The 20,782-nt window shown below is 47.2% G+C and overlaps 7 protein-coding genes and 2 long non-coding RNA genes across 15 annotated transcripts; 5 read left to right on the top strand and 4 right to left on the bottom strand.

Moving 5' to 3' along the window:
• The first annotated feature begins 897 nt into the window (after positions 1-897).
• LOC6495259 lies at positions 898-8,998 on the top strand. 3 transcript variants are annotated; one of them, XM_044715888.1, is made up of 20 exons: positions 898-1,064; positions 1,826-2,021; positions 2,087-2,434; positions 2,498-2,779; positions 2,837-2,969; positions 3,035-3,177; positions 3,352-3,538; positions 3,808-3,920; positions 3,993-4,277; positions 4,343-4,471; positions 4,595-5,335; positions 5,441-5,903; positions 5,984-6,159; positions 6,226-6,404; positions 6,470-6,609; positions 6,669-7,311; positions 7,365-7,534; positions 7,596-7,853; positions 7,939-8,123; positions 8,608-8,766. In XM_044715888.1, exons 2-20 carry the CDS (start codon positions 1,949-1,951, stop codon positions 8,622-8,624), a joined length of 4,665 nt encoding a protein of 1,554 aa, XP_044571823.1. In that variant the 5' UTR covers positions 898-1,064; positions 1,826-1,948; the 3' UTR covers positions 8,625-8,766. The 3 variants fall into 3 exon arrangements, with proteins under 3 accessions (XP_044571823.1, XP_044571822.1, XP_032306169.1); XM_044715887.1 differs by having other exon boundaries at positions 1,823-2,021; XM_032450278.2 differs by having other exon boundaries at positions 899-1,064; positions 1,823-2,021; positions 7,939-8,067; positions 8,608-8,998.
• LOC26513944 lies at positions 8,118-8,509 on the bottom strand. The gene is made up of 2 exons (XM_014908472.3): positions 8,361-8,509; positions 8,118-8,312 (listed from the first exon to the last, which is right to left on the bottom strand). Exons 1-2 carry the CDS (start codon positions 8,422-8,424, stop codon positions 8,179-8,181), a joined length of 198 nt encoding a protein of 65 aa, XP_014763958.1. The 5' UTR covers positions 8,425-8,509; the 3' UTR covers positions 8,118-8,178.
• A 655-nt stretch (positions 8,999-9,653) lies between the features above and the next one.
• LOC6495393 (GATA zinc finger domain-containing protein 10) lies at positions 9,654-11,386 on the bottom strand. Its single transcript, XM_001958707.4, has 2 exons — positions 11,124-11,386; positions 9,654-11,050 (listed from the first exon to the last, which is right to left on the bottom strand). Exons 1-2 carry the CDS (start codon positions 11,272-11,274, stop codon positions 9,669-9,671), a joined length of 1,533 nt encoding a protein of 510 aa, XP_001958743.1. The 5' UTR covers positions 11,275-11,386; the 3' UTR covers positions 9,654-9,668.
• A 172-nt stretch (positions 11,387-11,558) lies between these two features.
• Positions 11,559-13,585, top strand: LOC6495260 (farnesyl pyrophosphate synthase). The gene is made up of 6 exons (XM_001958706.4): positions 11,559-11,799; positions 12,131-12,225; positions 12,297-12,508; positions 12,577-12,938; positions 13,000-13,226; positions 13,285-13,585. The coding sequence occupies exons 1-6, from the start codon at positions 11,624-11,626 to the stop codon at positions 13,464-13,466; spliced, it is 1,254 nt and encodes a 417-aa protein (XP_001958742.1). The 5' UTR covers positions 11,559-11,623; the 3' UTR covers positions 13,467-13,585.
• Positions 13,485-15,650, bottom strand: LOC6495392 (CWF19-like protein 1 homolog). 2 transcript variants are annotated; one of them, XM_001958705.4, is made up of 8 exons: positions 15,554-15,650; positions 15,327-15,493; positions 14,947-15,269; positions 14,569-14,886; positions 14,406-14,514; positions 14,020-14,348; positions 13,806-13,963; positions 13,485-13,751 (listed from the first exon to the last, which is right to left on the bottom strand). In XM_001958705.4, the coding sequence occupies exons 1-8, from the start codon at positions 15,571-15,573 to the stop codon at positions 13,610-13,612; spliced, it is 1,566 nt and encodes a 521-aa protein (XP_001958741.1). In that variant the 5' UTR covers positions 15,574-15,650; the 3' UTR covers positions 13,485-13,609. The 2 variants fall into 2 exon arrangements, with proteins under 2 accessions (XP_001958741.1, XP_032306170.1); XM_032450279.2 differs by having other exon boundaries at positions 15,327-15,488; positions 15,554-15,617.
• LOC116654692 lies at positions 14,239-14,575 on the top strand. The gene is made up of 2 exons (XR_004309858.2): positions 14,239-14,359; positions 14,481-14,575. It is a non-coding gene; the product is annotated as an uncharacterized LOC116654692 (long non-coding RNA).
• A 348-nt stretch (positions 15,651-15,998) lies between the features above and the next one.
• LOC6495261 lies at positions 15,999-16,914 on the top strand. Its single transcript, XM_001958704.3, has 3 exons — positions 15,999-16,218; positions 16,281-16,403; positions 16,468-16,914. Exons 1-3 carry the CDS (start codon positions 16,108-16,110, stop codon positions 16,825-16,827), a joined length of 594 nt encoding a protein of 197 aa, XP_001958740.1. The 5' UTR covers positions 15,999-16,107; the 3' UTR covers positions 16,828-16,914.
• A 785-nt stretch (positions 16,915-17,699) lies between these two features.
• On the top strand, positions 17,700-20,636 carry LOC6495264. Of its 4 annotated transcripts, none has more exons than XM_014907728.3 (3): positions 17,700-17,967; positions 19,237-19,647; positions 20,366-20,636. In XM_014907728.3, exons 2-3 carry the CDS (start codon positions 19,317-19,319, stop codon positions 20,467-20,469), a joined length of 435 nt encoding a protein of 144 aa, XP_014763214.1. In that variant the 5' UTR covers positions 17,700-17,967; positions 19,237-19,316; the 3' UTR covers positions 20,470-20,636. The 4 variants fall into 4 exon arrangements, with proteins under 4 accessions (XP_014763214.1, XP_014763213.1, XP_014763212.1 ...); XM_014907726.3 differs by lacking the exon at positions 17,700-17,967 and adding an exon at positions 18,749-18,904; XM_014907727.3 differs by lacking the exon at positions 19,237-19,647 and having other exon boundaries at positions 17,707-17,967.
• On the bottom strand, positions 18,804-19,237 carry LOC116654738. Its single transcript, XR_004309947.1, has 2 exons — positions 19,033-19,237; positions 18,804-18,968 (listed from the first exon to the last, which is right to left on the bottom strand). It is a non-coding gene; the product is annotated as an uncharacterized LOC116654738 (long non-coding RNA).
• Positions 20,637-20,782: the final 146 nt, after the last annotated feature.

Genomic DNA, 20,782 nt, shown 5'->3' with positions numbered 1-20,782 from the left:
GTCTTTTTTATATATTTTTCTTGTTTTTACAACAAAAAAGGGCGGACCACGCACACCCAGCGGCGACAGGTGCAACCCAGCTGCAAAATGGTGCGGCATGTGGGCTTTGCACTCCCGGCGGAGATGATGCAGGGCCTCTGGTCGTTAACTGGAGCCAGCCTCGAACTTATTCAAACGTGACACGACGCATTGTCATGATCTGACCCAACAGCAGACAATGGAGCGGCGGTGATCGTTTAGTATTTGGTATTTAACATTTGGAGTTGTATGTAGAAGCAGATGCTGCTACCCCCAAGTACCATGCCCCATTCCCCATGCCCCACACTCTATGCCCTTCAGAAGTGGGAAAGTCGCCCATGTCCATGAAAAGCTGAATCGTTGACCGGCCAAAATGTCATTATGTGCCATGAACATTCGGCCAGAACGAAAAGCTCCAACAACTCTAGTCCAATCCGATCCACCGACAACACACCCAATTTCCCGGGTGCGTATGTATAGACACTTAAAAAAAGTATTTTTATATTTAAATTTTAGAGTTTAATTTGCTTATTAATTCCAGGTATGAGGTGAGTAATTTTCTCCCAGTGACTGACTGACTCCCCAATCCATAGATTGGAGTGGGTGGGTGGTTTGGTTGTCCAATTCGGTGGGGGTTGCAGAGACACCAACAGCAGCATGCTTTTGTCAACTTCGGTCCGCTCGCCGCACTGATTAACATTTGAATGGCAATCCGCGTACGAGCATTTAGAACATTGTGTCCATGTAGCTTTTTGTTGCTGTCTCCACATCTAATTAATTCCCCATTCGGACCATTGTTGCCATGGAGTTGCTGCCCCCGCTAATGGTAATCGCATTGGCAATCGCAATGGTAATGGTAATCATAATGGTCCCAACCACCGATCCACCAGTCCACCGACTGCAGACCAACCTCGAAATCAGTTTGTCGCGCCATATTCTAACGATCGGTCGGGTTCGGTCTCCCCAAATAATATTCAAATTGTTCCATCTCGATCAGTTAAATTTTATAATAGTCCATTCAGCAGTTATCCTTGCAACCATAAACGGTAATAAAATATGTAAAGTGATCACGATTTGAATAAATTTGAGTGTCTTTTATGGGACTAATTGAATACAAATTGTTTTAAAGATCTAACATTAAAAAAAAGGATAATAATGTAGATCAATGCTTTTAAGTGAAAAGGAAAAAAAAAGAAACTACAAGAAGTGACATACATTTTTATTTAATAAAGAAACGATCATCAAGGACATGGAGTGAAAAAATTACTTAAGCAGGACTCTCCTTTCCTTTGTATGTATCCTTTTTGTGTTGTGACTCTTTAAACTAGTGATTTAACTTGAATTTCAAAACCTTTCTCTTGAAAGTCAATGGTGTGACAAGCTTTTAGAATCAAAAGGCGACACTTTCCAAGTACAGCCACCATCGCGTTGAGGTCAATTTCCAACGCTTTTCCAAAAAAACAACCAACTCTGTCGGCTTTTGTGCTTTTGAGCATAAAGAGTTTTCTGCTGAGGTGGACAATAAACCGGAAGCGACATCCGGAGTTGCGGATCGATATGAGTCGAGCGACACGTAGCTCAGCTAGATTTTAGTTTAATGATCCAAATTCACGTTACGCATTGTGCACATTATGGCAGCAGAAAGGCACAAAAATTTATTTAAACTATTCATGTGATATTCGCCTCGCGGGGAAATTCTAACTATTGAGGTCGCATATTTCATGTCATTTTGTCAGCCAATGAACTAATTAGATCATGTCGGATAAGCCATCCCCCTACTAACCACCACGAATTTTGATTCCAGTAGTTTCCAGATCCAAAAGCCACCGAGTCGGGGCTAAAATAATGCCGCGAATAGGCTAGAACTCCACTTTTGACGTTCTACACAAAAATATTAAACACTCTGGATATAATAGAGAGTTTTTGAAAAATGAGACCTAAAAGAGGATTACACATTTTACTGACTGCCTTGGTGGTCAGTCTTAGTCTTAGTGAAATAAGTGGTAAGTTAAAAAACGATTCATTCGTTCTAAATTACATTCCTCAGCAACTGTTACCCCCTGACTAGGTCAAACCACCTGCAAAAATGGCCTGGGCAGAGTGCTCTACGAAAGACTGCCGAACCAACAGCTCCAGGGCTATGATGATGATGTGGTGCGGGACACGGCCCCACCATTCCGAGTGCTGGAGAAGTGCCAGGATTTATGTTTACGCGACCGCACCGGCTCTAATAATCTAGTACGTACTTGTACCAGCTTTGATTTCCAACCAGGAAGTCGGATAACCTCCTTCGGGGGCAACTCCGAATACGAGGAGTCACTGTGTTACTTGACATCCGAGCAAGCGGGACCCGAGGGAATTGGAAGTCTTATGCTAGTGCCCAACAGTGTCCACTTTAACGAGATCTGCTTGACATGTGAGAATAGACCAAGGATCAGTAAGAGGAGTAGTTTCTAAAGTATGAAATCCGCATTTTCAGCAAGTCGTCCGGAGAGAGAGTGCCCTAGTCGGCGATATGTGTTCGAGAGGCATCCCCGCAAGAAACTGAAGCTGCCCATCAGTGACATTAAGGAAATAACTGCGGCCAATCGTTCCGACTGCGAGGATAAATGTCTGAATGAGTTCTCCTTTGTGTGCCGGTCGGCCAACTTTGATTCCACCATGCGATCCTGCACCCTAAGCCGTTTCACCCGACGCACTCATCCCGAACTAATGGAAGACGATCCCAATTCCGATTACCTGGAGAACACATGTCTGAATGGTAAGTGTGAGGTCTGTAAATGATTTTAGGCCATCAATTTTCTAAACCATATATTAGCCGAGAGACGATGCGATGGACTGGCGGTGTTCGTCAAGGAGGAGAACAAGCGACTCGGTGGCCCATTCGAGGTGGACATCTTCAACAACATGACGCTGGAGGAGTGTCAGACGATGTGCCTGCGGGCCGAGAAGTGAGCTGCCATCTAATATCTCTATTTCAGAGTCATTTAACTAATTATATGCACACGCACACCAGATACTTTTGCCGCTCCGTCGAGTTTGATGATCAAAGTAAACAGTGCATCCTCTCGGAGGAGGACTCCATCTCACAGAAGGATGACATTAGTATCAGCTCCAGTCCCACACACCATTTCTATGATCTGGTCTGCCTCGACAATCGTAAGTGGCTACCGTAAATGTACATTAAAAACAAAAATAAAAAAGAAGAGTTAAGACAACATGATTATAGTGGTCCAGCCCATCACAACGGTTGCTTCCACATTCACCTTCGCACATCCACATCCACATCCATGTCTCAGCCTACGTATATGTTATGTTGTATTCCCGTTGCAGAACGAGCCAACGATTATCCAGATAACTCAGTCACCTCGCACCTCTTCTCGAGCGGCCGGCGGCCAGATACAGCATTCCAGCGGTACCGCAACTCCAGGCTCGGCGGCGAATTTCACTCGGAGATCACGGGACGTTCTTTGAGCGAGTGCCTCGACGAGTGTCTTCGCCAGACGAGCTTCCAGTGCAGGTGCGTTTTTGCCGTTGCAATTCTTGTTTTGATACTCTTTCAGAAGATGCCACAGGTTTGCTAGCCAGTTGGTAGCATAACTAAGAATCTTGTGAAGAAACTAAAGTAGTTTAGGATTTAAATATCAGAGTTCTCAAGCATAAGACCTATATCAGGATATAAAAATGTATCCTAGGGTATATCGACAGTCAACCTGATAGAAAACCCTCCCATGTTGTTCTCCCAGTGCCTCAGTAACCCATCCACGCCATCCTCTTACCAAATTGCAGGTCTGCTGTGTACAGCGATCGTTTTCGAACTTGTCGCCTGAGTCGGTACAATCAAAAGGATGGCATGCGCATTATATACGATGCTGATTATGATTACTACGAGAATCTAATGTGTAAGTGGTTAGAGGAGGTGCTAATGGCCGGCCTTATAATCCCTGACTTCTCTTCGACTTCTTCAACTCCAGTGAATGTGGTGGGCGGAGGCGCCGACGGCGATGCCAGTGGTCACGGTGGCAGCAACGACGGCAAGCGACCCGGGGATCAGTCGGGCAGCAACTGGAGACAGCCTAATAAGCACGACGATCGCTACGGACCGGGTGGATCTCAAGCTGGGGGCGGAGCAAGCGGTGGTGGCGGCGGTGGATTGCATGGCGGTGGGGGTTCTGGAGGCTCCAGATTGCCGCCAGGTGAGGGCGTCGACTATGGCAGGCCATACGATCGCTATCCGGACATGGCTGGCAATGAATATGGTAGATAATCACACACACATAAATACCCAAACATACACTTATGGCACTATTACTCTTTCCCACAGATCGCTATCCATATGGCGGAGGCGGGGATCGCGATCGGTATCCCCCCGATCGCTATGGCTCCCGCTATCCCGGCGGCGCTGATGGAATGGGCTATGGGCGCCCCTACGATCGCTATCCGGAGGAATATGGTGAGTAAGCCCCCAGATCCTTTCAGATCTGGTATCCCCCCAGATTCTAAAAACCATTAATGACACAATCAAATCGAAACTTATCACTCTCTACTGACAACTAATTCACTAACACCACGTCAGACCGGTACCCGGGTGGTGCCAGTGGCGATCGAGATCGCGACCGGGATCGGGATCGCGAGCGCTATCCAGGTGATAGGGATAGAGATCGGTTCCCAGGCGACCGGGACAGGGATCGCTATCCGGATCGTTACCCGCCGGATCGCTACGCAGACAGATACGGGGATCGCCGTTATCCGGACAGGGAAAGAGACCGGGACCGTGAGCGAGAGAGAGATAGGCTACCCTATCGGCCACTGCCCTATCCCGGAATCAATGACAACAGCCTGCCCAGTGATCTGCCGCACACCAGACCCTATCCGTCGGACGATGATGCTCCCTTCCGGCCGTATGGATACGGCGGTGGACGTTACGGAGAGAACAGATACGACAGCCGCTACCCTCCGGGTCGGTTTCCACCTGGCCGCGAACGGGACCCAGTGGGCGGATATACAGGAAGAGATGCTCCGGACAGTATTTTCCCGGACAGGCGGTACAGGCCTTCCTCTATGGACGCACCCCGGTATCCCTATTTACCCGACTCCAGGGGTCCTCCGGGCAGATACGATGATATAGTTCACAGTGCCCGGAGACCCGAACCGGATTCGGCCAAGCGGTATCCCCCGGCTCCGATTGCGCCCTCGGGAAGTGCCAGCAAGTATGCTTCCTCGCCGAACCGGTTCCCGGTAGGTACCGACCGCTATCCCATAGATATCTACAAGTACGGCAATCGAGGCGGAGCCGCAGATATTGGCAGGCGTCCAGGTAAGTAATCCGGGACTAATCAACTACCAACCAATTAAATCTTTAACCCAATCGGTGGAAAGAGAGGAATGGAGGAGCACTTACTAATTTAGATTCATCATCTAGGGCTAGATCGTCCGCCGCCACCATACTACGACTATGATTACGAGGAAAGGTATGGCGATAGGTATGGACCCTACGACAGGGAGTACGATGGCCCCCCAAGCAGGAGACCTCCGCCAGGTGGACCCTATGGACGCTACGATACTCCTTTCAATCGTCCCTATGGCGGAAATGGCTTAGATGATCGCCCCATTCCCCTGCCCGGCCTGGGCTTGTCCCATCCACCGACTCCCTACGGCGGAGGAGGCGGGGGAAGCCATGTCGGCCTTGGAGTCGGTGTCCATTCCGGACCCCCTAGACCACCGATCACCCGCTGCGAGGAGAGCGACAATTTCAAGCAGATCGCCGCCAGGCACAAGATGCGTCGCCACTTTGTCCGACGGGCTCTGATCGTGCCCAGTCTGATCCAGTGCGAGAGGGAGTGCATCGAGAGCCGGGACTTTGTGTGCCGCAGCTTCAACTACAGGTGGGTGGGGCACTTGGTGGCTAGATGCCAGATACAAGATACACGACAACAAATTCGTTGGCACAAATTTCAATTTGCAGAGACTCGGCTGCCTCCAGCTACGAGGACAGAGATAGGGATCGGGAGACGCCGAACTGCGAGCTAAGCGACAGAGACTCCCGCGAACTGGACATCCATGATCCGGGCACCTTCGACGCCTCCAACTACGACTTCTATGAGCGGAGCATCGGACGCAGCGACGGGGAGTGCATGGATGGTGAGTGAACAACTTTATTGAAATTTATCCAGATCGTTCAAAAGATTGCCGCCAATATGTTTCCAGTGACACAGACGTGCAACGAGGAGGGCATGGAGTTTACCATTCGCACACCAGAGGGTTTCTTGGGACGCATATATACCTATGGCTTCTACGACCGTTGCTTCTTCCGAGGAAACGGAGGAACTGTCAATGTTTTGAGGATCAGCGGCCCTCAAGGGTATCCTGATTGTGGAACGCAAAGAGTAAGTCTTTTAGATCCTTTTAAATCCTATCCCCCTTTTCTAACCAATCTTATCATTGGGAATAGTATGGTGATACTTTGACCAATATCGTGGTAGTTCAGTTCTCGCACAACGTGCAAACCAGCCGGGATAAGCGCTATAATCTCACTTGCATTTTCCGTGGACCTGGTGAAGCAGTGGTTAGCTCCGGATACATCGGAGCAGGGTAAAAACAACTACAGTTAAGGAGTTGAGTGTTTCCACTTCATTGCTAATCCCTTCCAGATCCGGCAGTCCTATTCCCATTGAGTACTTACCCGCAGAGAACACGCTCAGCTCCAAGGTGCGACTTAGCATTCTGTATCAGGGTAGACCAACCACCACCATAGCTGTGGGCGATCCTCTCACCTTCCGCCTGGAGGCCCAGGATGGTTATAACCATGTGACTGACATTTTTGCCACAAATGTTGTGGCCAGGGACCCATATTCCGGTCGTAGTATTCAACTGATTGACCGATTCGGTTGTCCTGTGGATCCGTTTGTGTTCCCCGAACTGGATAAGCTTCGCGATGGCGACACTTTGGAGGCCCGCTTTAATGCCTTCAAGATACCAGAGTCCAATTTCTTAGTATTCGAGGCCACAGTGCGCTCCTGCCGCGAAGGATGCCAGCCGGCGTACTGTCCAGGACCAGCGGGACGCCAAGAGCCGTCGTTTGGACGTCGGCGCAGATCCCTGAACGAAACTGAGATAGAGGAGCAAGTGCCCGAGCCTCAGGCTCTGGAGGGGGAATCAATCTTGGAGGACGTTACAGTGGTTAATAGCACCACAGTGAGTGCCACTTTGGGACAGGCGCCTCTGAATGAGACCCAAGTGGGTGAGAAGACCAAGGAGCCGGAGGAGCCAGAGCAAGTTCGGGAAATGATTGAGGTAATCATTCATGATTGACAAAAGTTAACTTAATTCAATTTTTCTGGTTAAAGGTCTTTGAAACGAGGGAGGAAATCGAAAAAGAATCTTATCCGCGCAAGCTAGTAGCTCCTGTGGAAACAGTTTGCATGACTCCGGCAGAGTACCATGGACTAATCACAGCTATAATTCTACTGATGATTCTACTCTTTAGCATCACCTTGGTGGCAGGACTGGGATATAGGTATCTAATGAATCATTCGGTAATAATCGCAGGGTTCCAGAGTATAATCTTATCTTTGCAGACGCTACTGGAAATCCATATCGAAAAATCGCCTGGTGGACCGGCACTCGCCCATTCATTCGTTGGGCCACTCCTCCTCCATACGCACCCATGAGCGCTTCACAGAGATCGGCAATCTGTCTGGAGGAGGAGGAGGAGGTGGATCCAGTGGAGGAGCCGGTGGCGGAGCCAATCAGAGCGCATCGAATAGAGCCCCAAACGCTTTTCGCACCAACATGTCCATGTTTGGCGGCTCATTGCACAAGACATTTGCCACGGGGTGAGGAAAACAATCCGTCTGTCCGTCGATCAGGCGGTGTAGTCGCCCAACCGGTCCACTTATGGAGTGTTTAATGTCTTTACAGCAACCTGGCGCGCATGTGCCAGCTGCCCGTGATTAATCCCATGCGCACCGCCGGCCAGGGCGTCGGCCATCAGTTCGAGGATCCCAGCGAGCCCATCTATACGGATCCCTCGCTCTTCGAGCGCTCCAGGCAAGTGGCAGCAGCTACACCATCCTCATTTCCGCCCACCAAATTCAAGCTCAATTGTAAATATGTTTATTTCGATTCCTTTTGTAAATGCGATTTGTCTAACCGCCACCACTACAAGGGTCTGCAGACGCAGATACCCACTTTGTTGCACAGTCCGTCCCGGCCACCGGCTATTTGGCAGTTGGTGGTGCACCAGTCCCCTTGCAACTGGCACAGGCCAGAGAATGTGGGCATATCACCTAAAGCTAAACCAGAAATTAACTCGACATAACTTGCATTTAAATTAGACTCACCGGCTTGGGCACTGAGTAAACCGAATAGCGCAATTATAACCAGACAGAGGCGCAGATATTCCATCTTGAATGATGTGGTGGCTGCGACAGACTAAAGTCAAACTACCCAGGCGATAAGCGTATCAGTCAAATGAATCCGAAGCTCTCTCTTACGAAATTCTTAAACACACACTCATTACTCATAATAATTATATTTTCGAAAATAAAATCACTGATTAAATAATGTTTTTCCCCGTGCCATTGACAGATCGCTGCGAAGTCTGACCATGGTGGCCGAGTCCGAAGACAACCAGGAGGTCTGAATTCCCATCCTCTTGTGATTAGATGTAAATAAGCTAATGGTTCAAAAACAAAGAAACAAATAACTCCACTTAATCAATCTAAAATCTAAAATCTGACAAGTACCCACACTCTTGATATATCAATACGCTAGCTAAATGCGTGGGGCCCTCGGATATAATGGGGTCCATCCAGTAGTCTAAGGATCTGCACCACAGCCCAAGTATCCAAATATTATGAGCTTATGCTCTTTAACATAGTTTAACTAAGCCTAACCGATGGAAACCACAAAAAATAAGCAATTATTCTCTATCTACCAGCTAAGATATGAAATGCAATAAAGCCTAAACTTATCCATATCACCACAGACTTTCGTTCTGCCTGAGGTATGCCAAAGGGGCCATTAATCAGGCTCCAAGTGGTCGCAGTGGCACTCTTAGCGGATTTGCATCTTGGCGGGTTAACGAGCGAGGCCAAGTGGCAGTTGCGGTGGCAGTTTCCGTTGCAGACAGTAGCCGGCGGGGCTTCTGGAGGAGATCACAGACCCAGCAGCCTGCTGAGAGTGTGTAATCAGAAGTCTCGCGGAAAGGGGATCGGGAGCAGGATCGGTCAGAGGCCGACACATAAATCAAGCAACAGGGAGGGCAGCTACCAAATCCCAACCAAACAGTCAGTCTTCACAAGCTTAGTAGGTCAGCCAGCTTAAAATTAAAAACGCATTAGGAAGGTGAAGCTGCAATTCATCAGGGACTAGCTACTGTCGTTAGAAAATCTCATACTAGCCTTTTTTTCATACAGTTTAATTAACACGTTTGAATAAATTAAATCCATCCATTTTAAACTTAAATAAAAATATATAAATAATGCCGATACGGTACCCCATTTAGGCCGTCCTGCGAGCTGCCCTTAACTAGCACAAATGCCTTTTTGGTGGGATATGGGGGACCAATTCTACAGCTCGCCTACGACCTAAGTTAAAATTTAAAGACTATTAATTACACTATTTACAGACACTTAATAGCTAGGCTTTTAATCATCAAAGAAGAGTATCTCTAGGATTCGCTTTTGTGCACTTTTCTTGCGCTCCTTGTTCATCTTGAGCAACTCGGTGGTAACGAGTTCGCCCAATAAGTGCTCCGATAATCGCTGCATTCCCGGATGACTGGGCGGCGTCTGGAATTTGCCGAAGTTCGATGGATGCGAGCCACTGGCCTGGTGGGGAAACTGCTGATACAACTGGAAGAGGAAGTCCGTGTTCGAGGGAAACATGTTCTGGTGCTGTTGCTGCTGCTGCTGTTGTTGCTGCTGCTGTTGTTGGTGATTGCTGCCGCTGTTATTGGCACTCCCGCTGTTGTTGCTGTTTGGATTTCCATTTCCACCAGAGCGCTGCATGCCTAACGAGTTGCCATAGTGATTCTCATGGGCCATCATACCCTGCGGCTCCATCAGATCATGGCTGTTGTCGTCGGAATCGTCATCCGAATCGTTGCCAAAGTGGGAGCCACTTCCCCCATTGCTGGTCATCGGATTGTGGCCATTGCTATTTAACTGCACACGGGGTTTCTTCATGTGGAAATTGCTGGATGTTGACGAATCCAAATCATCGCTAGCCTTGGGGTTGTAGGCATGTGACTGCTGCATTTGTAGGTTGGAACTAGTGCTAATGGAACTGCCGGCGGCACTGGAAGAGGAATGTACCACTGGCAGCTGTTGTCCAGATGCCGGTGACTGTTGCTGTGGCTGCTGTTGCTGTTGTTGCTGCTGCTGTGAATGATGGTTGCCAGCACCAATCACTTGCAACGGCGACGACAGAGGGGATTTCATCGACGACGAGGTGGATGTAAGGCTTCCGGCACTGTTTTGGGCCCCCGAAATGCCCATGGACCCATCCTTGTACTGCTCTTGGTAGCCCTGCGACGAGTCCGCCATAACAGCAGCCACGGCTGCAGCCTGTTGCTGCATTTGTGACTGTGAGATTTGCTGAAGCTGCTGTGATGCCACGGCCGCCGCAAATTCTCTGAAGACTTGGTCCGCTTCGATCTTCACTTGCCCGTTGACGTTTTCCAGCGCCGAGCTGGCCGCTGTACTCAGCGCATTCATGGCATGTTGCTGGTCCGGTTGATGGTAGTGGTGACTTTGGCCCGAGTTCCCGAACTGGCCCATATTCTTTATGGAGCCATTTGACTTGTCCACCTGGTACTCGCTGTAACTAGAGCTATTCGCTGACTGCGGGGATGTTAGGAAGTTCGGCACGTGGCGATAGGACTTGCGGGGTTGTATGTGCTGGTCTAGGAACTTCATCTTCTCCAGGTACGGGCGTGATAGATGCTCGTAGACGGGCGGATCGCCCTGCTTTCGCTGCGACACGTAGCGCTCTCGCAGGTACTTCCACCGCTTCTTGCACGTGTCCACTACAAAGGACCAAAGGACATTTAGTTGTAGTCTGTCTGAAGCGCCCTGCGTCCCCCCTTTCATAAACCTTACCGTCCGTCCGCAGCTTCATAGCAATCAGCTGCCAAGCCTCGTCCTTCGTCTCGTACTTTCCTCCATTGGCCCCGTTGTTCAGATAGTATTTCTGCCGGTTGTAGATGACCCCGTGCTGGGCCACCTCGTCAATTAGTTGCTCGTCCATCATTTTCGTTTAATTCGCGATTTGGGCTTGCAATTGCTGTTGGGGTACGTCAGGCCATTTCCAACACTGGATTAAGTCACTTTGGCAACACTGAACAAAGTATCGATAAATTTAAAGTATAGTTAATTTGAAATTGATTTTAATTTATATAAATTAAGTATAATTATAAGTTAATTATTTGACGTGTTAAATTTAAGTATTATTAAGATTGTATTTTTAATTATTTGCTAAAGTATTCTCCCCACTATTGCCAGCTCTAAAGTAAACTTGCTCCACTTTCTAACACTGCATACTGGTTCTAACCCAAAGTCTATCAGTCGTTCAAACCGTGAAGTCTTCTGTTCTATTAAAAATGTTTAAATTGGCCCGTCAGCTCCTTCCGCAGCAGCGGATTCTGGCTTCGAGGCTCCAGCGCATGATCTCCACCAGCGACGAGGTCAATGCAGAGCCCATTATCAAGTCAATGGATACAATTGGTGGCCTGCCATCGGAGCTGGTTAACGAACAGAAATTGAAGAAAACAAGCAGGTACATCCACTCTTATCTACCGGTTTGTGCACTTGACCTTTGTTTGCTTGTTTTGTTTATGTTTCGACCGGTGGGTGACTGTTTGGGGCGTGATTGCGGGCGTGGACACAGAATACACACTACAAACATTCCTTCCTCGAAGAGGGAGAAAGTTTTGAAGTCACGTAGGCCACCTCCGTCAGTGTGTGTGCGTTCGTTCTTTCTGCGTTCTATTGTACTCTTGCGGAAAGGGCATCGCATGCTGATCACCTTTTAGACTAATTTTTAATGCCCTTGAATCCCGAATCGAATCGAGCCTTACTTTTGTGTTTCATCTTTGTTGTTTTCACAGAACACTATCGACACTTCAAAATCACTCGGTCCCCATCGCAGCCCGCGTCACAGTTTCCAAAGATGAAAGCCGCGACTTTATGGCCGTGTTCCCAGGTTAACCGCGCCTCACCTCTTCTAATTATCATGCTAATAATAATGCTAATCGATACCCACTTTGTTGACAGATCTTGTGCGTGACATCACCAGCGTGACGAAGGCATACAACTGCAACGATGCCGCCAAATGGTTCGCCCAGGTCCTCCAGTACAACGTTCCCAGGGGAAAGAAGAATCGGGGCATTCTCACAGTCCTCACGTACAAGAATTTAGTGCCAGCACAGGATCTGACTCCCGAGAACATAAAGCTAGCCCAGTACCTGGGCTGGTGCGTGGAAATGGTAAGAGTCTTTGGTCGCCGCTGGTCCAAGGGCCCTCCATTCCACTTCGGTTCTCGTTCTACTTGCAGCTCCAAAGTTTCTTCATTATCTCTGACGATGTGATGGACAATAGCACCACCAGGCGCGGTCAACTGTGCTGGCACAAAGTCGAGGGCGTGGGTCTCACTGCCATTAACGATGCCCTCATGATCGAGAACGCTATGTACGCCATTCTGAAGAAGCATTTCAGCCACCTGGACTGCTATGTGGCGCTGATGGAGCTCTTCCACGAAATCACCTACATTACCACCTGCGGACAGTCCCTGGACCAGCTCAACTCGAACCGCAACGTATCGGAGTTCACCATGGAAAACTATAAAGCTATTGTGGAGAACAAGACTGCCTACTACACATTTTACCTGCCTTTCGCCGTTGCCTTGCACTTGGCTGGGTAAACTTGGCCAGAAACTAATATCGTCTTATTCATCCTAATCCATTCGTTTATTCCTTAGGTACAAAGACGCCGAGGCCTTTAGACAATCGAAGACCATTCTCTTGGAAATGGGTAACTTCTTCCAGGTTCAAGACGATTTCCTTGACTGCTTTGGAAATCCAGAAGTCACCGGAAAGATCGGCACAGATATTCAGGACAACAAGTGCTCTTGGCTGGCAGTGGTGGCCATGCAGCGGGCCAACGCAGAACAGAAGCAGATCATGGTAGACTGCTATGGCAAGGAAGGTAAGTCGCATCAACCACATATTTAAACAGTTTTTTAACAATTTTAAATCTCATCAAGACCCCGCCAAAGTAGAACGAGTAAAGGAACTTTACAAAGAACTAGGACTGCCATCAACCTATGCCACATTCGAGGAAGAATCCTACAACATGATCAAAACTCACATACAACAGACCTCTCGAGGGGTGCCGCATCAAACCTTCCTACAAATTCTGAACAAAATCTATCAACGCGACTCCTAAATTACTTCACAATGCATCGAATTTTTGAGAACGTTTTTACTTAAATTGTAGTATTAGCATTTATATGGATGATCTGACAGCAAGGGCTCAGCAATTATACAACCACAATGAAATTTTAACTATACATAAAGAAAACTTTTTACTTAGTCGTCTGTAAAGTCGAAAGGTGCAAAGGCCTTTCGGAATTCTTCCACGTATGATACTTCCTCGTCTCTCTCTAGAAGGCATTCCTTCCAATTAACTTTCTCGTCGCAATTCAGTAGATTCTCCGAACAGAAAACGTCTCTGAAAACAACCAATTAGTCAAGCAGATTTTAAAATTATTTTATAGCAACGCACCTGGCAAAATGAATAGGAAAATGTTTCATCTGTCGTGTAATAAGCGTAGTATCGTCGGGCAATTCAGCCAGAAAGTATGGCCCCATTTCGGGGAGCATTTTCGGAGAATCCAGAGCAGGTAAAGTTTCAAATTCCAAATTAAATTCCTCAGCTTTGTCCTGAAATGAAAGAGACAATAAAAAAAGAGTACATTGAGGGCGTTATGTCTGGTTACCTCGAAGCTATGCTTGATTTTCCACGCGTATCCTTCTTCGAAAGCCAAAGCATTGATTTGCAGATGAACCGACTTGTAGTGCCGCTCTGTGAAGCACACAACTTGTCCCAGACTTTTGAAAAACTTTTTAAGGGCTGTCTTAAATTTGTCAAGTTCTTCCCAATCCTCTGAGCTGAGCTGTGCGGCGCAGGGCACATGTTTTGTGGACAATATCATCACATGGTACTTGTTTATGGGTCCTTTTGCCAAAGCCAAATAGAAGTGTTCGCCTATCGTAATAATAAGATGTTTTTCCACATCTGGCGAGGAGAGACAGAACCAGCATTTCTCTGAAAAGAAAGTAAGTATTACAGATTGCTGATAATGATAAGAGTCCTAGAACAAACCCTGATCAATCTGAGGTATTTTCGGTCGCTTATCTCTTCTGTTCTGATCACCATGTTGCCGCTTTCGATTGCCAGAATCCATGTCGTAGAAGTACTGCCGACTTTCAGACTATAATAAGGCTATTTATATGACTTGCAATATATATGAAATATAGTTACTTACTGATTCATTTTTGCCTATGGCGCCACCCAAGTCCAAGCCAATGAAAGGACAAGGAATTTCGTCAGTTGTCTTCTGGACTAGATCTAGTAACCGTGACTTGTCTACGGGTTTCAGGCTGAGCGCATAAATATACTTTGCCTTTGCGGCATTGCCCACATCAGCCAGGGAAATGAAGCGAGTACACAGCTCGAATTGAGTGGTCTCATCCTTGGGCATACGGAAAGGTGCGCACTCATAATGGGTGCCATTGATGGCACAAAAGTGGTAGCGCGGCTTTATTTCCCGGCAAAGAAAAGATACTAACTTGGAAGCGGATGCCTGAAAGACAAAAACACACTATTGTACTACGGGAGTTACCACAGTAGGTTTATTACATACATTTTCTTTTTCCTGCATTCCATACGGCCATTGTGAGGTCAAAAGGACATCCACACCTCGATATTCCGTCGAGCAATTCTTCGAGACCAGGCAGGAGTTCCTGACCGCGATCGCATCTGCCTTGGTAAACTCATGCTCGGAATCTGTAGCTCCTGAGGCTTCCAAACCGCTTAAATAAGCAATTTTCACCCCACTGCTGAGCGTGTAAACACCTCTCCTCCCAAGATATGTGAGATTGGTGCAGATTTCGCCATCCGTCAGACTTTCGTAATATTTGGCGTGCTCCTTCTTATTGGGGCCAAGAATATAGGTGGGTACGGTAACTGAAATTAAGTTAATCCGTTGTAATACAATAAGATGACCTAATAAATAGTACTTACTGTGTTTGAAACCATTTTTGTAGGCTATCAGTTCCTCGTTCTGCTTGTCGTCGCCAAAGAAATCGCCGACACAGCAGAGGATCTCGAACGGTCCCGCCTTTTTGTTGACCTGCTCCACGCGTTGGAAAAGCTGCTTGAAACGTCCTCGCACATCGCCTACCACTAAGCTAGGATTAATAAACAATATAATAAGTTATTATTTAATAAAAGTCTTGTTTATTACTCACATTTTGGTTCCCGCGTCCATTGATGACCGTGTTTACTATACGGTGGAATTTTTATACCTAACGCCACCAACGCAGGGCTGCCAACTTGCTGTAAAGAAGGGCGCAAAATTTAAAAGTGATCTGGTTTTATTTTTTAAGATTAACCAAGTCAACGCATGTATTAACCACCAATTGTTCCCATTCGTACATAATTATAATAGTTCTGGTTAGTTTTGACTACCATGACACACTTTAGAATAAAATTCCCAGTTTCATAGAATTTTTGGCAATTGGTGGTTAATTGACCGGACAATATTCTTATATAACCCGAGTATAACCTTACTGCAATGTCAATGGCCCAAAACATGCCATTATTTATGACATTGGCCCCAAACAGCAGCAGATTGCAACAATGAACTTTTGCTGGGCTTTTCTGGTCATGCGTGGCTGGCACTATTAAGTGGCCATTACTCTTTGGTTAACGTTCCATTAGATGTCCGGCTTGAACTGCGTGGCGAATATAAAATGGGACTTGCGATTCAATTTCCATATCAGTCATTCAGTCACCCACAACAATGTCGCCTAGCCAGATTCTGTTGATCTCAGTATTGCTCGGAGTAACCCTCAACACCCGACAAGTTGTTGGCCAAGCAACTATTAATTGTCAAAGGCCCCCTCAGCTTGTGGTATGTTTTAAATAAATATTGTTTTATCTTTCTTTATTAACCACTTTCCCTGTATTCCTTAGGACCCTGCACTTTGCTGTAAAGATGGTGGTCGCGATCAAGTGGCAGATCAATGTGCTCAGAAGATTTTGGGAGCAGGAAACGGTCAAAAGCCTGCAGGTCCTCCCTCTCTGGAAACTGCTGCCGTAAGATCACCATTTAAACACTTTATTTATTTAAACAATTTAAACATTATTTCCTATTGTCCAGTGCCTAGCTGAATGCATCCTAACAACTTCCAGCTACATTGATTCATCTCAAAAGCTCCAAGTGGAAAACATTCGCAGCGATCTCTCCGCCAAGTTCTCCAACGACAGCGGCTTTGTGGAGGCCATGACGATGGCCTATTCCAAATGTGAGCCACAATCCCAGCGCAGGCTGGCCGTGATCATGCAGCAGATGCAACAGCAACAGCCGCAGCAAAAGCAGCGATGCAGTCCCTTTTCCGCCATCGTACTTGGTTGCACCTACATGGAATACTTCAAAAATTGTCCGGATCACCGATGGACTCAGAATGCTGAATGTGCTCTGGCCAAAGCCTACGTTACACAATGTGGATTGGGTGCTTAAATTTTTATTCGACGCGAGAGCTATTTTTGTATATAATATTAAATTTGAACTCATATATTTTTTAGTAGCCATGAAAGAAAAATATATTTGTGACTTCAATTAACCTTGTTTTTCATCCGTTACAATCATAGCTTTTCATAAAATGGAATGTTGCTATTAATATATTCATCAATTTTTTTTATTTAAGTGATTTAAAAACACAACAAAATATCATAATACCTGTACTAACATAAACTAGAGATTCCATTTGCATCCCCCTAGGTGAACACATGCGATAGCTATATCTTTTACAACACGCATCTGTAACCTAGTAAAAAAATATTTTATAGATTTTTCTTCATTTTTTCTGGGGGTCCCCTTCGAAATGTTGAGAAGTGCATGTGGAGGTCAATGGGACCCACTGCGATAGCCATATCTTTGCCAATTTTCACCCGATTCTTGAGCGGAATACCTTGATCGATTTCTGGATCGATTCTCCATCAATCTGCATCAAAACCTAGATACAAAATATTTTTTAGATTTTTCTTCATTTTTTCTGGGTGGTGACCTTCGAAATGTTGAGAAGTGCATGTGGAGGTCAATGGGACCCACTGCGATAGCCATATCTTTGCCAATTTTCATCCGATTCTTGAGCGGAATACCTTGATCGATTTCTGGATCGATTCTCCACCAATCTGCATCAAAACCTTGAAACAAAATATTTTTTAGATTTTTTTTCATTTTTTCTGGGGGGTCCTCTTCGAAATGTTGAGAAATGCATGTGGAGGTCAATAGAACCAACTGCGATGGTCATATCTTTGCTAAAATCATCCGAATATTTGAAATTTGAATTTTCCAGTGTTACCAGAATGCTTTTTTAACGGCCATTGGCGACAAGCCATCTTAGAGGCTTCTCTTCCGTTGGCTGGCCACACTGTTTTCATCATTCCCAGCCTCTGCGACCGTGTTCTGGCAATTATTGAGATAAACTTGCAATCGTGAAGTGAAAACTGTAGCTCAGTCGCTGCTTTAGACTACTTCGAAGCATATTCTACAAGAATTCCAACATGGTTGACCTCACCGACGCCGGCTCACCTTTCCAGCAGTCCATCCCCAACCTAGCGTTCTATGTGCCGGCTATTGTTGTTTTTACCTTGGCAGGTGAGTTCTGGAGGCCCCCCAGCTCCGACCCTCCATTCCACTCTTTCGTTATTGTTACCGCCTCCCCGTTCCCAATGTCTATAGCATGTAACTACCGTAATCCCGGCCACACCGCAAATTGGGTCAAAAGAAAGACTTTCACCAAGCAACTGAACACCTCTCTGCCCTCTTTCCCATCCACTCTTCAGCTGTTCAGTGTCTTCAGTTTGTGTTTGGCCTTTTGGTTGTTATCTGTTTTGGTTTAGTTTTGGTTTGGAGTAGCCCTGATTTAGATAGTCGTTTTGGCAAGAAGTCTTACGTGTTCCATCGCCCCATCTGGCTGACCATTCCGTTCGGTTCCGTTCCATTCCGGTTTTCTTGCGTACGTAGTCAAAAGTTGGTGGGTTCCGAAAGGGAGATAAGGGGCCTGTGATAAGGCCCCAACCTGCAGTCATTGAGGAGTCCAAGCAGTACAGTTGAACCTCTATTTGATAGACTTGAAGTTGTTTTTAATGTCGGCAAAGTGTTGGGTCATAAATGGTTCTAGGAACTCAATAGGTTTTATTTAAAAAACTCGAGCTCCGACCTCTATATGATTCATTTAAGTTCCGCCGTAAAGCTTGACTTTTTCACCAATCTCCCAGCTTTTTTCTAAGTGTCCGGCACTGATTAGCGGCTCTCCCTTATCACAGGCACTGTACAGAGTGGTGGATTCTCCGCAACACCAACTGCTTTGGGCCACCTTTGGAAATATGCTGACGAAGGCGGCTAGTTGGGAGGGCGGGAAATCGGAAAGCAAAGCAAAAAAACGCCTCGCAGGCGGGCATATCTCAATATAATGAAATATAAGCAACTGATTACGGACAAGTATCAGTTTATTTTCGTATTGATTTTAAATGAATTTTAGAACACGCTCAGTCTCAGTCTCAGTCCTACCGAGTAGCAGTAGCCGGAGCACGTAAGCCAACTGGAGCGGTCAAGCGCCAAAAAATTACCATATTCGAGTGTATTTGTGTGTGATCCTGGGGGAAGAGGGCCAGAAATCCTAATCGAAAAAAAAACACTAGATTTGCAAACAGAACTCACATTGAACCAAATTATCTGCATGCCGCGTGTCAAAGTCAATGATAATCTATCCGGAGGCACGAATTCAAATCCGTATCTATTCAGTTTAGCTTGCCACGTTGTTTGTTTCTGTGATTTTGTTTGCCCCCCTCCAGTAGCATGCCAAAGAAACCTGAAACCCCCCCCCAGACTCGTATATAGTATGCTTTCCTATAACCCATTCAGACGCGAACCGTTAAAGGCCAGCCCACACAGTACAGCACCGCCAGTGAACTCCCCCGTAATCGATTGTACCATCCTTGATCATGGCTGAGGATCCGATTAACCAGCAGGCCTTTGCTGAGGACGTGGCAGCTGCGGCTGCTGCCGGTGGAGCTGATGGATTCGCGGGAGCAAGTCCCGGTCCGGAGCCGGGCCACCCGGACTTCAAGATGCCCAGCCCCGAGGATATTTGGAAGATGGTCCAGGATATGGAGGGGATATCCGACGCGGAACGTGAAGAACTGCGCGAGAGCATCTTTAATCCAAAGCCGCCATCGCCGGAGGACTTCATGCGGCAGTACGGACACCCCGGCCACAGTTCCCGGGAGTATTTGGTGTTCTTTGTGATGCTGGCCCTCATTCTGCTCGTCTTTGGTAAGCCACCGGATAGGTGCTGGGGCCCAGGTTGACCCTTATCGCTGGACACGATATGATCCACACTGGGCGGGTGCGTCGATTAGGGACGGGGCGGTGCGATAGGGTTAGGGGGCGCTGCCAGAGCACTCACACGCACGAGCCCGAACTAGAATGTTTGCTTCGTTTATAGGCGTTCGATTTTCGATAAGATAACCGCATAGAATCCACCGCAGACCCATCCAAAACCCAACGCGGCAGTACTCGACACGAATCCATGCCGGCCAGAAGTTGACGACTTGACACCCCGACCGATTTCCCCCCAGAAGTTCCCCAGAACCACCCAACCTCACCATGAGCTCGTCGGGGTTCGATGACGCGCTCGGCATCGTGGAGCAGCTGAAAAAGTCCGTGGAGACGATCGTGGCCAAGACCGGGCCCAGCAGCAAATTCTCGCAGGATCTGGTCAAGCGGATCGGCGAAATGCAGAGCAAGCTGGAGTCTCTGGCGGACACGGATAAGCACCAGTTTCTGACGGAGATGAAGGACAAATTCCAGCACACCATCGGCAGGATCGAGGAGCGGATAGCGCAGCACGCGCACATCGCACAGACCTACTCCAGTTCGATTCTTACGGCCGTGATATTTCTCCTAGTCTCAGTCTTCGGTCTCAGCCCCTCACCTCCCGATCCAAATGAGACAAGCCCAAGTAACGATTCCTATTACCTTCTAATTGCAGCACTCTTCGGCTACAAACTGTACAAGTCCCTGACGGAGAAGGAGCTGAAGAAGCAGGAGAAGCTCAAGAGCAAGCAGGCCAAGAAGGCGAAGAAGTCCAACTAAGTCCCTATCCCGGAGGAGATGCTGAGAGCAAATCTGAGAGGGAATAGCTTCCGACCCAGACACCCCACTTACTCTGTTAAACCGCACACACAATCCCCCTGCACACTCCCCCTGTAAATGACTAAATTATGAACCAGTAAACTTAAATAAATGAAAACATTACCCAATAATGGTTGTAAATGTCGGGGCGAATTCTTTAACGAGGAGTCGCATTAATTACCGGTGGCCCATTAAAGGACTATAATGCCATCAACATCAGGAAATGCAAATCGGTGTCGTGACCAAAACTTGTTGCTGGCATCCAGTCCAATTG

This window comes from Drosophila ananassae, chromosome 3L, assembly GCF_017639315.1.
Source record: "Drosophila ananassae strain 14024-0371.13 chromosome 3L, ASM1763931v2, whole genome shotgun sequence".
In the NCBI taxonomy this organism is placed as follows: Eukaryota; Metazoa; Arthropoda; class Insecta; order Diptera; family Drosophilidae; genus Drosophila; species Drosophila ananassae.
Note: the sequence above shows the minus strand (reverse complement) of the source record. Positions and strands in the feature narration are given on the sequence as shown.

Coding starts and splice junctions, on each gene's coding strand:
- LOC6495259 (XM_044715888.1), top strand. CDS start 1,949: ATGAGACCTAAAAGAGGATTACACATTTTACTGACTGCCTTGGTGGTC. Junction 3,178..3,351: donor TCTGGTCTGCCTCGACAATC/GTAAGTGGCTAC, acceptor TTCCCGTTGCAG/AACGAGCCAACGATTATCCA. Junction 7,535..7,595: donor GTGGCAGGACTGGGATATAG/GTATCTAATGAA, acceptor TTATCTTTGCAG/ACGCTACTGGAAATCCATAT.
- LOC26513944 (XM_014908472.3), bottom strand. CDS start 8,424: ATGGAATATCTGCGCCTCTGTCTGGTTATAATTGCGCTATTCGGTTTA. Junction 8,313..8,360: donor TTTACTCAGTGCCCAAGCCG/GTGAGTCTAATT, acceptor TTTCTGGTTTAG/CTTTAGGTGATATGCCCACA.
- LOC6495393 (XM_001958707.4), bottom strand. CDS start 11,274: ATGATGGACGAGCAACTAATTGACGAGGTGGCCCAGCACGGGGTCATC. Junction 11,051..11,123: donor TATGAAGCTGCGGACGGACG/GTAAGGTTTATG, acceptor GGTCCTTTGTAG/TGGACACGTGCAAGAAGCGG.
- LOC6495260 (XM_001958706.4), top strand. CDS start 11,624: ATGTTTAAATTGGCCCGTCAGCTCCTTCCGCAGCAGCGGATTCTGGCT. Junction 12,226..12,296: donor CTTTATGGCCGTGTTCCCAG/GTTAACCGCGCC, acceptor CTTTGTTGACAG/ATCTTGTGCGTGACATCACC. Junction 12,939..12,999: donor GTTGCCTTGCACTTGGCTGG/GTAAACTTGGCC, acceptor TTTATTCCTTAG/GTACAAAGACGCCGAGGCCT.
- LOC6495392 (XM_001958705.4), bottom strand. CDS start 15,573: ATGGACGCGGGAACCAAAAT. Junction 14,349..14,405: donor AATACCTCAGATTGATCAGG/GTTTGTTCTAGG, acceptor CTTTCTTTTCAG/AGAAATGCTGGTTCTGTCTC. Junction 13,964..14,019: donor AAATCAAGCATAGCTTCGAG/GTAACCAGACAT, acceptor CTTTCATTTCAG/GACAAAGCTGAGGAATTTAA.
- LOC6495261 (XM_001958704.3), top strand. CDS start 16,108: ATGTCGCCTAGCCAGATTCTGTTGATCTCAGTATTGCTCGGAGTAACC. Junction 16,219..16,280: donor AAAGGCCCCCTCAGCTTGTG/GTATGTTTTAAA, acceptor TGTATTCCTTAG/GACCCTGCACTTTGCTGTAA. Junction 16,404..16,467: donor CCTCTCTGGAAACTGCTGCC/GTAAGATCACCA, acceptor CCTATTGTCCAG/TGCCTAGCTGAATGCATCCT.
- LOC6495264 (XM_014907728.3), top strand. CDS start 19,317: ATGGCTGAGGATCCGATTAACCAGCAGGCCTTTGCTGAGGACGTGGCA. Junction 19,648..20,365: donor CCTCATTCTGCTCGTCTTTG/GTAAGCCACCGG, acceptor TTCTAATTGCAG/CACTCTTCGGCTACAAACTG.